The sequence below is a fragment of the Bison bison genome, unplaced genomic scaffold, assembly GCF_000754665.1.
Source record: "Bison bison bison isolate TAMUID 2011002044 unplaced genomic scaffold, Bison_UMD1.0 scf7180017864155, whole genome shotgun sequence".
Classification (NCBI taxonomy): domain Eukaryota; kingdom Metazoa; phylum Chordata; class Mammalia; order Artiodactyla; family Bovidae; genus Bison; species Bison bison.
In genome coordinates, this window is record NW_011494727.1 from 3,265,882 (window position 1) to 3,278,437 (window position 12,556).

The 12,556-nt window shown below is 47.7% G+C and overlaps 1 protein-coding gene across 1 annotated transcript in view; it reads right to left on the minus strand.

The window, feature by feature from the left end:
- Positions 1–12,556, minus strand: part of FSD2 (fibronectin type III and SPRY domain containing 2) — a 45,125-nt gene that overhangs the window by 9,212 nt on the left and 23,357 nt on the right. Inside the window, exons 6-11 of the mRNA XM_010841105.1 lie at positions 11,024–11,254; positions 9,812–9,834; positions 8,401–8,522; positions 5,334–5,489; positions 2,646–2,780; positions 1,764–1,914 (exon numbers count right to left, since the gene is read on the minus strand). Of these exons, the coding sequence (XP_010839407.1) occupies positions 1,764–1,914; positions 2,646–2,780; positions 5,334–5,489; positions 8,401–8,522; positions 9,812–9,834; positions 11,024–11,254 (818 nt within the window). The remainder of the gene's footprint in view (positions 1–1,763; positions 1,915–2,645; positions 2,781–5,333; positions 5,490–8,400; positions 8,523–9,811; positions 9,835–11,023; positions 11,255–12,556) is intronic.

The window sequence follows — 12,556 nt, forward strand, 5'->3', positions numbered from 1 at the left end:
GGCGGGGGGAGGTTGGTCAGACCACTGAACTCCCTTCCCTGCTCCTGAGGATCCCTGAAATAGATAACCCAGGTTAGCAAGCCCTGATGTGGTTGTGGACACATGAATTTAGGCCGGGGTTTGGGGGCAGGGGGTGGGGCATATGGCCAGGTCCCAAGCCCGGAATTTAGTGTAGAACAATCTGTCTCCCTAACAGTTGACACCAACCCCTCCTCCTCCATTTCTCTAAAGTTGGGTTGGTGCACAGTAGGGCAGCCCCTGGACTTGGCTGCCTTTCATAAGCTTCTGGACTGCCTTGTTGTAATCCAGAGGCCTAGCCATAATTCCTCCACTGTACACAGCTCTAGACTTGTAGGATCTGCAGGCCCTTGTGGTTCCTGAGTCTAGCCCTCTTCTAGCTATGAATTCTTCCAAATCTCTGCCAACCAGAGGGGAACATGAGCCTCCAGGCAGCTGACCACCAGGGACATAATGTTCTTTGTACGTTGAATTCAATTCTCTTTCATTTCTGCTTCTCTTGGTTCTTTCTCCTCCTCAAGTTCCAGCCAGGTGGGTTTCTTGGTTCCTCCAGTGCAGGAAGCTCACTCCTGCCCAGGAGCCAGGCCTTGCCTGCACCCACTCTTCTCAGGCCTCCTCCCTTCCCATCCATCTGGTCTCAGTTCAAATGTCCACTCTCTCCAAAGTAAGTCTCACCTCCACTACATTCCCTATTTCATTGCGTTTCTTTTCCCTTCATGCTACTGTGTGTTTTAAGCATTTGTTTTCTTGGTTAGGGTGGGGAAACAGTGGAAACAGTGTCAGACTTTATTTTTCTGGGCTCCAAAATCACTACAGATGGTGACTTCAGCCATGAAATTAAAAGATGCTTACTCCTTGGAAGGAAAGTTATGACCAACCTAGATAGCATATTCAAAAGCAGAGACATTACTTTGCCAACAAAGGTTCGTCTAGTCAAGGCTATGGTTTTTCCAGTGATCATGTATGGATGTGAGAGTTGGACTGTGAAGAAGGCTGAGTGCTGAAGAATTGATGCTTTTGAATTGTGGTGTTGGAGAAGACTCTTGAGAGTCCCTTGGACTGCAAGGAGATCCAACCAGTCCATTCTGAAGGCGATCAGCCCTGGGATTTCTTTGGAAGGACTGATGCTAAAGCTGAAACTCCAGTACTTTGGCCACCTCATGTGAAGAGTTGACTCATTGGAAAATACTCTGATGCTGGGAGGGATTGGGGGCAGGAGGAGAAGGGGACGACAGAGGATGGGATGGCTGGATGGCATCATTGACTCGATGGACATGAGTCTGAGTGAATTCCAGGAGTTAGTGTTGGACAGGGAGGCCTGGTGTGCTGCGATTCATGGGGTCGCAAAGAGTCTGACACGACTGAGCGACTGAACTGAACTGAACTGAACTTTCTTGGTTTTTGTCTATTTCCTCCAACTCAGACCATCAGCTCTGTCAGGGTGGGGAATTTGTCTCTCTGGGTCACCAGTGCCCAGGCACCATCTGTACACTCAATACTTGTTGAATGAATAATGGGAAACCCTGGTTGGACTAAGAAGGCAAACCTGAGGTTTACCACTTATTCACTTCTTCACTCATCCATCATTTATCTTCAATCACAACATTCCACTTACTTCTCATGAAACTAAGCAATCTAAAATCAGGGTTCCTGTGTTCAACTTTCTCTGCAGATGCCACACTTTTCCTAAGCTGTGTCACTGTGTCGAGGCCTCTCGTGCCTAGCCAACACCCTTTGTGACTCACTCAGTTACACCCGAGGCCCCCGGCGTCTCTGCCTGGGTCAGCTCCACCGTGTATGAGTCCACAGGGTTCAGGTTTCCAGACTCCCAGGAGATGAGCGCAGCCTCCTCGCAGCTCCTTATCTCTTTGCTTTTTATAATGGGGGGACAAGGCGCTAAATGCAGGGGAAACGGAGAGAGGAACAACCCTTCTGTCACATCCAGCCTAGTGCTCCAGAAAACATCACAAGCTCTCTCTTTCTACAAGAGGTTCAGTGCAATAAAAGGCAAACCAGGTGTTTCAGCCTAGACAATCATGTCCCCCTCCAAATTCATATGTTGAAACCTATTCCCCAGTGTGATGATAACTGGAGTCTCCAAGAAGTGCCTAGGTCCTGAGAGTTGAAGGGGTTTATTATACAAGGAAACCCAATGAACCCTCTTGCCCAGTTCCATCATAGGAGGACACAGCAAAAAAAGACCACTCTGAACCAGAAAGTGTCCTTCCTAGACACTGAATCTGCTGGCACCTTGATCTTGGACTTCCCAGCCTCCAAAACCATGAGGAATACATTTCTGTTGTTTATAAGCCATCCAAAGTGCAGTATTCTAATAGCCCAAAGGAACACCAGGGAATCACTTGCAGATATCTCTGGAGTGGAGGATGGTTGCATGGTTCAAATGTGTCTGTGAAACTGTGTCCAAGGGCAGTACTTTATCTTCTTTTGAGACCAACTGTGAAAAAATGTCCCTGCCATATCAGGCATACAGATTTGGTGTACTAAATAAAAGGAAAGAAGCGCCAAGCTATTCCTGTCCTTCCAAGTGACATCAAAGCCCTGCCCCCACCAAGAAAGCCGAGACTTCTGGGTCCCCTTCAGTGAAGGTCCTACAAGTGGCCCCTTACCTGTCATGTATACCGCACGCTCACTGGTGGGGCTGAGGCCGGCCCTGTTCTGAGCTGTGACCCAAAATTCATACTGTGTGTTTGGCAACAGGTTTGTCACTGAGCAGTATGTTTCTTTGATGGTCATTGTAACCTCTGGGGGGAAAAATGATAGGAATTAAAGCCTAGAACTTCCCTGGTAGTCCAGTGGTTAGGAATCTACCTGCAAGTGCAGGGGACACCAGTTTGATCCCTGGTCTGGGAGGATTCCATATGCTGGGGGGCAACTCAGCTCATGTGCCACAACTACTCAGCCTGTGCTCTAGAGCCCTTGAGCCATGACAAGAGAAGCCACCACAGTGAGAAGCCTGCATACCACAACTAGAGAGTAGCCCCCACTCGCTGCAACTAGAGAAAGCCTGTGCACAGCCACAAAGACCCAGCATGAACATAAATAAATAAATGGAATTCAAGCCCCAAATAGGTCAACTGGCTCCAAGTTCACTGCACTATAATCTATCTTCCCTGAGGTAGATACAGAACTGGCTACCAGTCCCCGTTGGCTGTGTATGCATGCCCTGCTGCAATGAGACTCTGCTGATCCTTCCATTGAGAGGACTGGTCTTTCCCACTATCCATTGCAGCTGGGCTTAACCACATGACTTTCTTTGGCCAACGGGACCACTTCAAACATGGTGCAAGCAGAGGTTTGGGCAGTGCTGGGGCACGGGCGCCTTGTCCTCTTCCTGCCAGGAATGCTTCCATTTCCATGAAATGACCCTGGGCCAGCCTCCTGAAGAATATGATCATGATGTGAACAGAGGCCCCTAGTATTGCAGCTGATGCCCTAGACATAAGAGTAAGGCCATCCTAGCCTGTCCAGACCCTCCCAAGCTGGCACAGACTAGATCTAGTTCATAGAATTATAATAAATTCCATCCATTTCAAAGAATTGGATATAGTTTATAACAAAACTATCCAATTCATAGAATTATAATAAATAATAAATGTCATTTAAAAAGTTGAAGTGTCATTGATTTACAATATTAGTTTCAGGTGTACAACACAGTGATTCAATATTTCTATAGCTCATATTCCAGTTAAAGTTATCATAAAATATTGTATATATTCCCTGTGCTGTACAATATTGCCTTGTAGTTTACTTTATACATAGTAGTTTGTACCTCTTAATTCCCTACTGCTATCCTGCCCCTAGCAACCAATGAATGAACATAAAATTTGTCATTTTAGCTTATATGTTGGGTATATGTGTGTGTGTGTGTGGGGGGGTGTTACACAGCACAAGCTAACTGATACACCTCTAAACATGCCCAGACTCTTAAGGCAGTGACAGGTCATTAATCCACACTCTGATATCAGTTCCTTTATAACAAAGTGCTCATTGAAAAGATCTTTACTGGGATGCCCCCAGCAGTCTGATGGTTAAGACTTCGCCTTCCAATGCAGGGCGTGCAGGTTCGATCTCACATACCTTGTGTCCAAAAAACCAAAACATGAAACAGAAACAATATTGTAAGAAACTCAATAAAGACTTAAAAAAATTTTTTTTAATGTGATCAAAACATAAAAAAAAAAAGTCTTCATTAATCACCAGGACAAAGCCCCCTAACAATGGCATTTTCTGCAGAGGGTGCCAATAGGGCTGATGTGTGGCAAAACCTGCTATGAATCAGATCTGACTTTCTGGTCCTCAATCTCCCCTCCCATGTCCTCTTTAGTCCTTATTCTCTCCCTCATCATGGATTAAACTTACTTTTCTCAAGAACCCCCGTTCCTTCCTAACCCCTGAGCAGACAAATCATCCTCACCTTTGGCATTCAGAAATCTTCTATCTGCATGAATGGGTACAAGGGGAAGAGCTCCAGGCAGGGCGCCTGCGGACTCAACTCTCATTCTGGTTCTGCCATAACTTATGGTGCTCCCGCATGTCCGCTTATCTGTCTCTAGGTCATCCATAAGATGATCTCTGAATCCCTTTCCCACAGTCTTGCTCTGACCCCATGTACACAGAACAGGCCCGGCCAGGCTGGCCCTGATCCTTCAGATGCTCAGCTGGAGCTCCTCTGCTGTCTGACCCCCTTCTCAACAGGAGACTGGCTTATCTACAAAGATGGAGCATCTCCCTCAGCCCTAACTCTGCTCCAGCCAGCTCTACTGTCCTGGAAAGAGGATGAGCTGAGGGCTGCATGAAGTGGAGGCCACGGCCTTTCTACCTAGGAATGTGGGTCAGATTAGCAGCAGCCCTTCCAGGCTGCAGAGCCCTCCTCGACCCCCTGGGGGTCTGCAGACTAACCACCTCCCCCCACTCCCCGCCCCCCGCCACCAAGGTTCTCCCAACACAGGGTGACCTCAAGGAAAGCCCAGCCACCCTTGCATGACAGGATCTGCTAGAACCCAGCCAGTCCCGCTGGGCCTCCTCGAGGAAGGGTGTCCCCACACGTCCTGCACATGGTGCAGCCAGAGACCCATTATTCCCAGGACAACCCCGATCTGATGGCTGTGGATACACTCCACTTATCTGAGCCCGATGATTCTCCTCAGCCAGGCCTCAACTTGTCCTCCCAGCCCTTCCTGCCATGCTTACCTGCCTGCACGCCATCCTGCAAGGAGCTAGGTGTGCAGATTCACCCCATCGCCGCCTCCCCAGGGCCCAGGCTGGAGCTTGTTTCTGCTCCCGGCAGACCTCACCTGTTTGTTCCTTCCCAGGCGAGCCGTCCTGCACTGGCCGGTAGGACAGCTGATAGCTCTCTACGGTGTCATCGGAGTACAAGCTCCAGCACACTCGGACTGAGGAACCTGTGGCTGAGTTAGGGGCCTGTGGGTTTATCACTGGAGCAGAAGGAGCTAGAAGAGGAAAAGGGAGGAAAACAAAGACAAGTGAGGATCCTTCACTTAGAGGCACCGGATGGGAATGGCCGCTTTTACAGGACAATCCATCCCTCAAAGCATCCCATGGGCTTCAGAGATAGGAGAGGCAGTCGGGGTGGCCAGGGTGGGAGGCCAGACCTCCCGACCAGGAGCCTCAGTAAGAACTGGTTGTGTCCATCTTGCTCTGACCAACCCACACGAGCTGGGGGAGGCAGGGTTGCTGACAGCCCCTCAGGCTGCGGTGTTTGCAAGTCCTACCCTAGGGAGGGATGGGTCCTTGGACCCACCACACCATCCAGAGGCAGGATGGCCAGGACCACAGCACCGCTGCCCTCAGTCCTACAGTGAACAGAGGAGGGAAAGAGCCTGCAACAACTGGCTCCTTCATTATGATTTCATTACAATGAGAGATGATTAGGTTTGGAAAAACTATGCTTTTTCAGAACCAACTTTTTTTGTTTTTTTTGGACTGTGCTGTCTTCATTTTGGCACGGGGGCTTCTCTAGATGGGCATGCAGGCTCCAGAACACATGGGCTCAGCAGTTCAGAAGTTGCGGTGCTTGGGCTTAGTGGCCCCGAGGCACATGGGATCTTAGTTCCCTGACCAGGGATCAAACTTGTGTCCTCTGCATTGGAGGTGGATTTTTAAAATTATTTATTTATGGCTGTGTTGGATCTCTGTTGCGGCACAGGCTTTTCCCTAGCTGTGCCGAGTGCTTGGGCTATTCTCACTACAATGGCTTCTCTTACTGTGGAGCACAGGCTCTAGGGCACACTGGCTTCAGTAGTTGTAGCACATGGGCTCAGTAGGTATGTATTCTGGGCTTTAGAGCACAGGTCAGTAGCTGTGGTGCATGGGCTTAGTTGCTCTGTGGCATGTGGGATCTTCTTGACCCAGGGATCGAACCCATGCTTCTTGCATTGGCAGGCGGATTCTTGACTGCTGAGCGACCAGAGAAGCCCTGGAAGGCAGATTCTTAACCAATGGCTCACAAGGGAAGTCCCCAAAACCAACTTCTTTTGAGTCCATCTACTGAGTTAATACTTTTCTTCTCTGTGGGTTAATAATTCTTCCTACCCCACCCCACACACATCCAAGAAACATTCCTTGTTTGTCTTCTGTAATTCTTCACCCATGGCAGCATCTCCTTCCATCCGGGGCTTTAAAGAACATCCTTATTTTCAAATTCTGAAATTGTTCAGACCAGGTAGGACTTCATGGAATGTACTCAGCTTTTCCTTGCTGGTTAGGGGGTGGAAGGCCCCTAATATGACAGAAGTGAGAAGAAGAGAAAGAACCTGTATCCCCACGTGATGTAGCTCAGGATGCACAGCAGATGCCCTGTCATACCCTGCAAAGAAGAGTCCCCTCTGGGGAGGCAGTAAGAAGAGGGATGGCCCTGGATACAGGCTGGGGGCTGATGGTCTGCCTGGGCCCCAGACACGGGAGGGTGAGGAGAAACCACCACTGCGTGTCTCAAACACTGACTTAGGCAATAGTGCCTTTCCTTCAAAATCACTGGGTCTGATTATTTAGGCAATACTGTCCTCAGATCATCTGAAGGACTTCACAGCTCAGCAAAATCTCCCCTCAACCTGGGGAGTCTAAGAATGGCCTCCAAGACTCCGATTAAGGATGTTCATTATAGTATGGTTTATAAGGATGAAAAACCTAGAAGCATCTCGGCACCAACAGTTGAGGATTAATATATACAGCCATTAAAATGATGTTGCAGAAGGATTTATCAGTGAGAATTAAGTACACAGATTAAGGTATAGAGCCATTAAAACGATGTCATAGAAAAATTTATCAGTGCAAAATAATATTCATCACAAATGTTTCGCTAGGAAAAAAAAGCAGGTTATAGAACAGGATGATTTCATTTTTATTTAAAAAAACAACACGTGTATAAAGGAAAAATCTAGGACTTCCCTGGTGGTTCAGTGGTTGTGAATCTGCTTGTTAGTTTAGGGGACACGGTTTGATCCCTGGTTTGGGAAGATTCCACACGCTATAGGGCACCTAGGCCCATGTGCTGCAACTACTAAGCCCATGCTCTAGAGCCCATGAGCCCGGGCTCCACAAAAGAAGCCACTGCAACAAGGAGCCTGCGCACTGCAGCTAGAGAGTAGCCCCTGCCTGCTGCGGCTACAGACAGCCTGCATGCAGCAACGAAGACCCAGCGCAGCCAAAAATTAATTTTTAAAAAGATTGTAAAATCGTCTTTTGAAGAAGGAAAATCTAAAACGATAATATAAAACATTTTTCATAATGTTGCTGGGTGTTGCTGGATGAAAAAGGAAAGATGGTTTTAAAGTCTAGTATCAGTCTTAAAAAATGAGTCCTCATAATAAGATTTTTAAGAGCTACCTGGCACCGTGTGACATGCTATACATACATTACTCATTTATTTTTCATCATGTCCTCATGAGTCATTGTTATGTCCATTTTACCAAGGAATCCAAGGCTCAGAGAGGTTAGGTAAGTTGTCCAGGGTCACACAGGTAGGAAGTAGCAGGGCTGGGATTCTCACCAGCTCCATAGGATTCTAAAATCCATCTCTTAATCCTATGCTAAAAACTACCACTTGAGAGGGACATAAATACAACATTCAAGGAAATAAAACTTGGGATACTTGTTTAGAGTAAGACAGGCTGATGGGGACCAGATGCTGGCATCCTGGAGAGGGATGGAGGATATTTATCCCAGGAAGGTCAACCTCTGTTTTCACCCTTACAAGCCATAAAGACAAAAACACGAAGCTCATGCAGCTGGTGGGGGAAAATGCCTGTTTCTAGATCTTTATGATTTTTTTTAGCCTTCAAAGTTTTTAACTCAAAGCTCAGAGAAACTGGTGTCAAGTATGCATCCAGGTGAGACACGCACCTGGGATGGTGTTTATGGAGCCCATCAGCTCCTCCACATCAGAGAAATCCAAGGTCTGGTCTTCAAAGTCGGGCTGCGCTGAGATCTCCTCATCTGTTTTTGTTTTCAGGAATTTTCCAAGTCTATCAGTATAAAAAGACACACTAACAAGAATGGAGGGATACTCTTCCCCAGGGTCACTAGCGAGCAGCAACTAGGGCCTCTTTACTGAACTCTTTTTTTAAATAATTATTTTGTTTTTGGCCGCACCAGGTGGCATGTGGGATCTTAGTTCCCCAACCAGGAATGAATGAACCTGCACCCCCTGCATTGGAAATGTGGAATCTTAACCATTGGACCTGCCAGGGAAGTCCCCAGCTGAACTCTTATTTGCTTATTTTAAAATGCTGTGGGCGGCCTTCTGGCCTATGCTTCAGTGACTGACCTATGAAGTCACTGGAGGGGATAGGTGTGGCTGGTTTACACCTTTGAGGAGAGAAGGGGTAGGGTCATGTCAGAGAGTGGGGGGCTGGGGGATGTGGGCCAAAAAGCCCCAGATCCACACCTTCTGGAAGATCCTTAGATGCTGACCTGGGAGCTCCCACCTCCACACCACCCCAGGACCCAGAGACACGCAGCCTCTTAACACGGTCAAGTGCCCTCAAGTTGATGAGCATGAACTGGGGTTCTGGGTCTCCTGCACCTGCTCCGGGCTGTCACACGGTTTGTAAGGAGCAGAGGCAGAATTTGAAACCATGTCTGTCTTTTGCCAAAGCTTATGCTCTGAACCCTGATGTTATTAAACTTCACTGTTTGTGTTGCTTTACAGATATTGTCTGATTTTATTCTCACAAAGCTATCCCTGTTTGTCAGTAAGGAAGGTGAGTCCTAGACTGGCTGGACTTGCCCAAGGTCATGGGGGTATCAGGATTTAAATTCCTGTCTGACTCCAGAATGTGCATGCTTTCTGCTGCACACAGTCTGGGTTCTGGCTTAGCTGGGGGACATTGGGGACACTCTGACTTTTTTGCTTTTTGACCACGTGGCATGTGGGATCATAGCTCCCCAAACAGGGCTCAACCCACGTCCCCTGTGGTGGAAGTGTTGAGTCTTAATCACTGGACCACCAGGGAAGTCCCACTCTCTGGATCTCTGTTCCTCCTGGTGAAAGGAGGGGCTCGGGGAAACCCCATCCTGGCTTGAAGGCTGAGTCTCACCATATGCTCCCTTCCAGCTCTGCGATTCTAAGCTTTGGTACCAGAGGGTCCTTGTGGTCCCACACTATCATTCCAAAGCCGGTGCTATTTACTCTTAGGGGCAGACACAAAAGCTGAACCTGGGAGCATATAACCAAGGGCAACTGATACCTAGTCAGGTATCTAGAGGTAAAAGGAACAGAAAAAGAAAATACATGTCAGAATAAAAGTACTACCTGTCAGCCATAGCCACAGCATCCTAAAAAGCAGGAGAAAGAGAAAAAAAAATCAAACTGATTTTGGAAATAAATTTCTTTTTCAAACTGTAGAATAATATAAATGTATCTTAAAACTTGGAAGTTAGTAGAAGAGAAAAATCAGCCACGTCCACACCCTAAACAAAGACGACTCTTACAATACCTATGCAGTTTCTTCCCATTAACATGACGTGAGCACTTTCCAGGTGACAAATGGTCTTGGGGATCATCAATTTGAAAGACTGCGTCACGGTTCATTGAATGGGAACTCCATCATTTACTCTATTGTTGTACATTTTGGCTGTTTCTAATTTCTCACTACTATAAATAACAGAGAAGACATACTCATATATCTCACTTTCTCCACATTCTAGATTATGTCTGTGAGCTACAGTGATATTGTGGACAAATTGGTTCAAAGGTCTGAGTGTTGAGGGCTCTGACAGTGGCTGCCAACCTGCTGTCCAGCTTCCATCACGCACTCCGCCCTCACCCCAGGCATGGCAGGAGGGAGGGGCTGTGGGCCTTGGAGGATCACTATGGGCGTGGCCAATGGAAAGGGCATATTTGGCAACTAGGAAGCTCTGGAGGCTAGGGGCCCCTCCCTCACATCCTGGATCCCACGTCTGCCCCATATTCCTGTGGGACCCTAAAGAAAGGAGACCCCAGCTCTGGCTGAGATTGAAATTCCCAGTCTGGCTGCATGGGAACTTGGAGTCAGATTGAGGAGGATTTTAAGGACTTTTTTTGCATGTCTGAGCTTATGAACTAAGATGTCTAATGGCAGCACTTGTTACTGAGAAACAGGAGGTACCTTTCTAGCCTGGACATCTTTCTCCCCCGACCTCTGAGAGATCATCTGAGATGGCCAGAAAAGTCTCAGAGTCCTGTTTTTGCCCCACTCCACGGTGAGAGCACCTATCTCTGGATAACCAGGACAGCGGAACAGACTCTGGTGTTAGCTGAGCAGTGGTGGAGGGGAGGGTCAGCTGTATATGAGACTGCTCGGCTACCCACGGTGAAGCTGTGCAGTGAGATGGGGGATGTGTTGTCATGGTTACACATCCAGTGGAATAGATGGATGCTGACCATGAAAGTCAGTTCCAACCCCAGGCAGAGAGGGGACAATCTAACCTACTCTGGCCATGACTGTGATTCCAGTTCATTATTTCGTTTCACTTCATTACTGACCTTTATGAAATCAACCTTCTCTTCATGACACATCTCCTCTATTGTTTCCATTAGTTCTTTGCAGGTGTCAAGATTTTCTCCACAGTTGACCAGTTGTCCATACAAAGCTTCCAGTTTCTCTTTCTTTTTCTCCCCTAGAGCTTGTATTTTTTCTTCGTATTTTTGGGCAAGTGTTTCCAAGATCTCATTGTAATGAGACTCAAAGTTTTGTTCTTGTCTTCCAAAATTCTCCTGCAAGATATAGTTGATCTCAGCTGTCATTTCAGTGCATGTATGTTGACTGCAGAGTCATTTGGGGCATGAAAATGCATCTACTCAGAGATGTTTTGGTCCCTCCCTGTTAATCTTATTGTCTCTTGCCAGGGTGCTGAGGTGGACAAAGGTGGAAGTAGGACCAGGCGTCTCCAGCTAGAACCCCAGGGATAATCTTAACAAGCAGTATTCTTTGCTGGTGGCATTTCACAATCCTCTTCCCCATACCCCACCCACCTCTGGTGTAGCCACCACCCATCACCATGACAACCGACCCGGAAGATTTTCATGATTATCATTACCGTAATGAGTCAGCCTGCCACTGGAACTCTGGACCTTAACATGAAGACGTCTGCCCTGGAAGAGTCCTACCTAACTTGCTTTCCCTCTTGAGCTCTCAACATCTCATGACATTCACCTCCACTCCTTGATGGTTGAATTATACAAACATCAGGATCACACAGATCCTCATAACAACCAAGAAACAGATGCAGGGGGAGGGGAATAACCCAGATGGTGCCGCCTAACAGATCAGAAAAAGCAGGAAGACAGAAAGAGGGCTGTGCCAGGATTTAATCCTGGAATGCAATGGATGGGGAATATTAATTAAACTTTATCAACTCCTGGTCCCCCTTAGACTGGAAACTCAGGAGAGCTCTGTGGGTTCAGGGAGTACTTACTGAGTATTGACTGTATATGTAAGACTTGCTCAGAATGCTTGAAGAGAGGGAGAAGTGGTAGATGACCCCCACCAGTGCTGAGTGTAAAGGAAGAGGTCAGAGTCCTTACAGAGGGTGGAGACACCATGAACTGAGAGCAGCGGGCAGCATGGAGTGTAGGGCGCTTCTTCCTGGCTGCTGTACACTTACCCTCCTATCGCCCACCACCCAATGCTTAGATGTGGAAGGGCTGGTCCTTTCCCTGTGTCTCCCATAGGAGATTAGTGCAACAGCTCCCCTCCCTTTTAGGACTGGGGATGGGGAGGAAAGTCTAGCTTCATAGGAAAGGAACCCAGGGCTTAGTTCATTCACACAAGATGCTCCCACTGATGCACTCTGAGGCTGCATTAACAGAGGTAGAGCACCCACACGAAGGGAGGGGACATAGGAAGTCCTCCAGTCCCATTCCTGGGCTACCTCATCCGGATGGCTAGGTTGTGTGCTGGTGTCCAGCAGTAGATGATACACCTACTAGGCACACCCAAGGAACTGTGACATGTTTGGTGACAGGCACAGAAACTTACTGGCGGTGTGAGAAATAGGTAACATCTAAGGAAAAGAA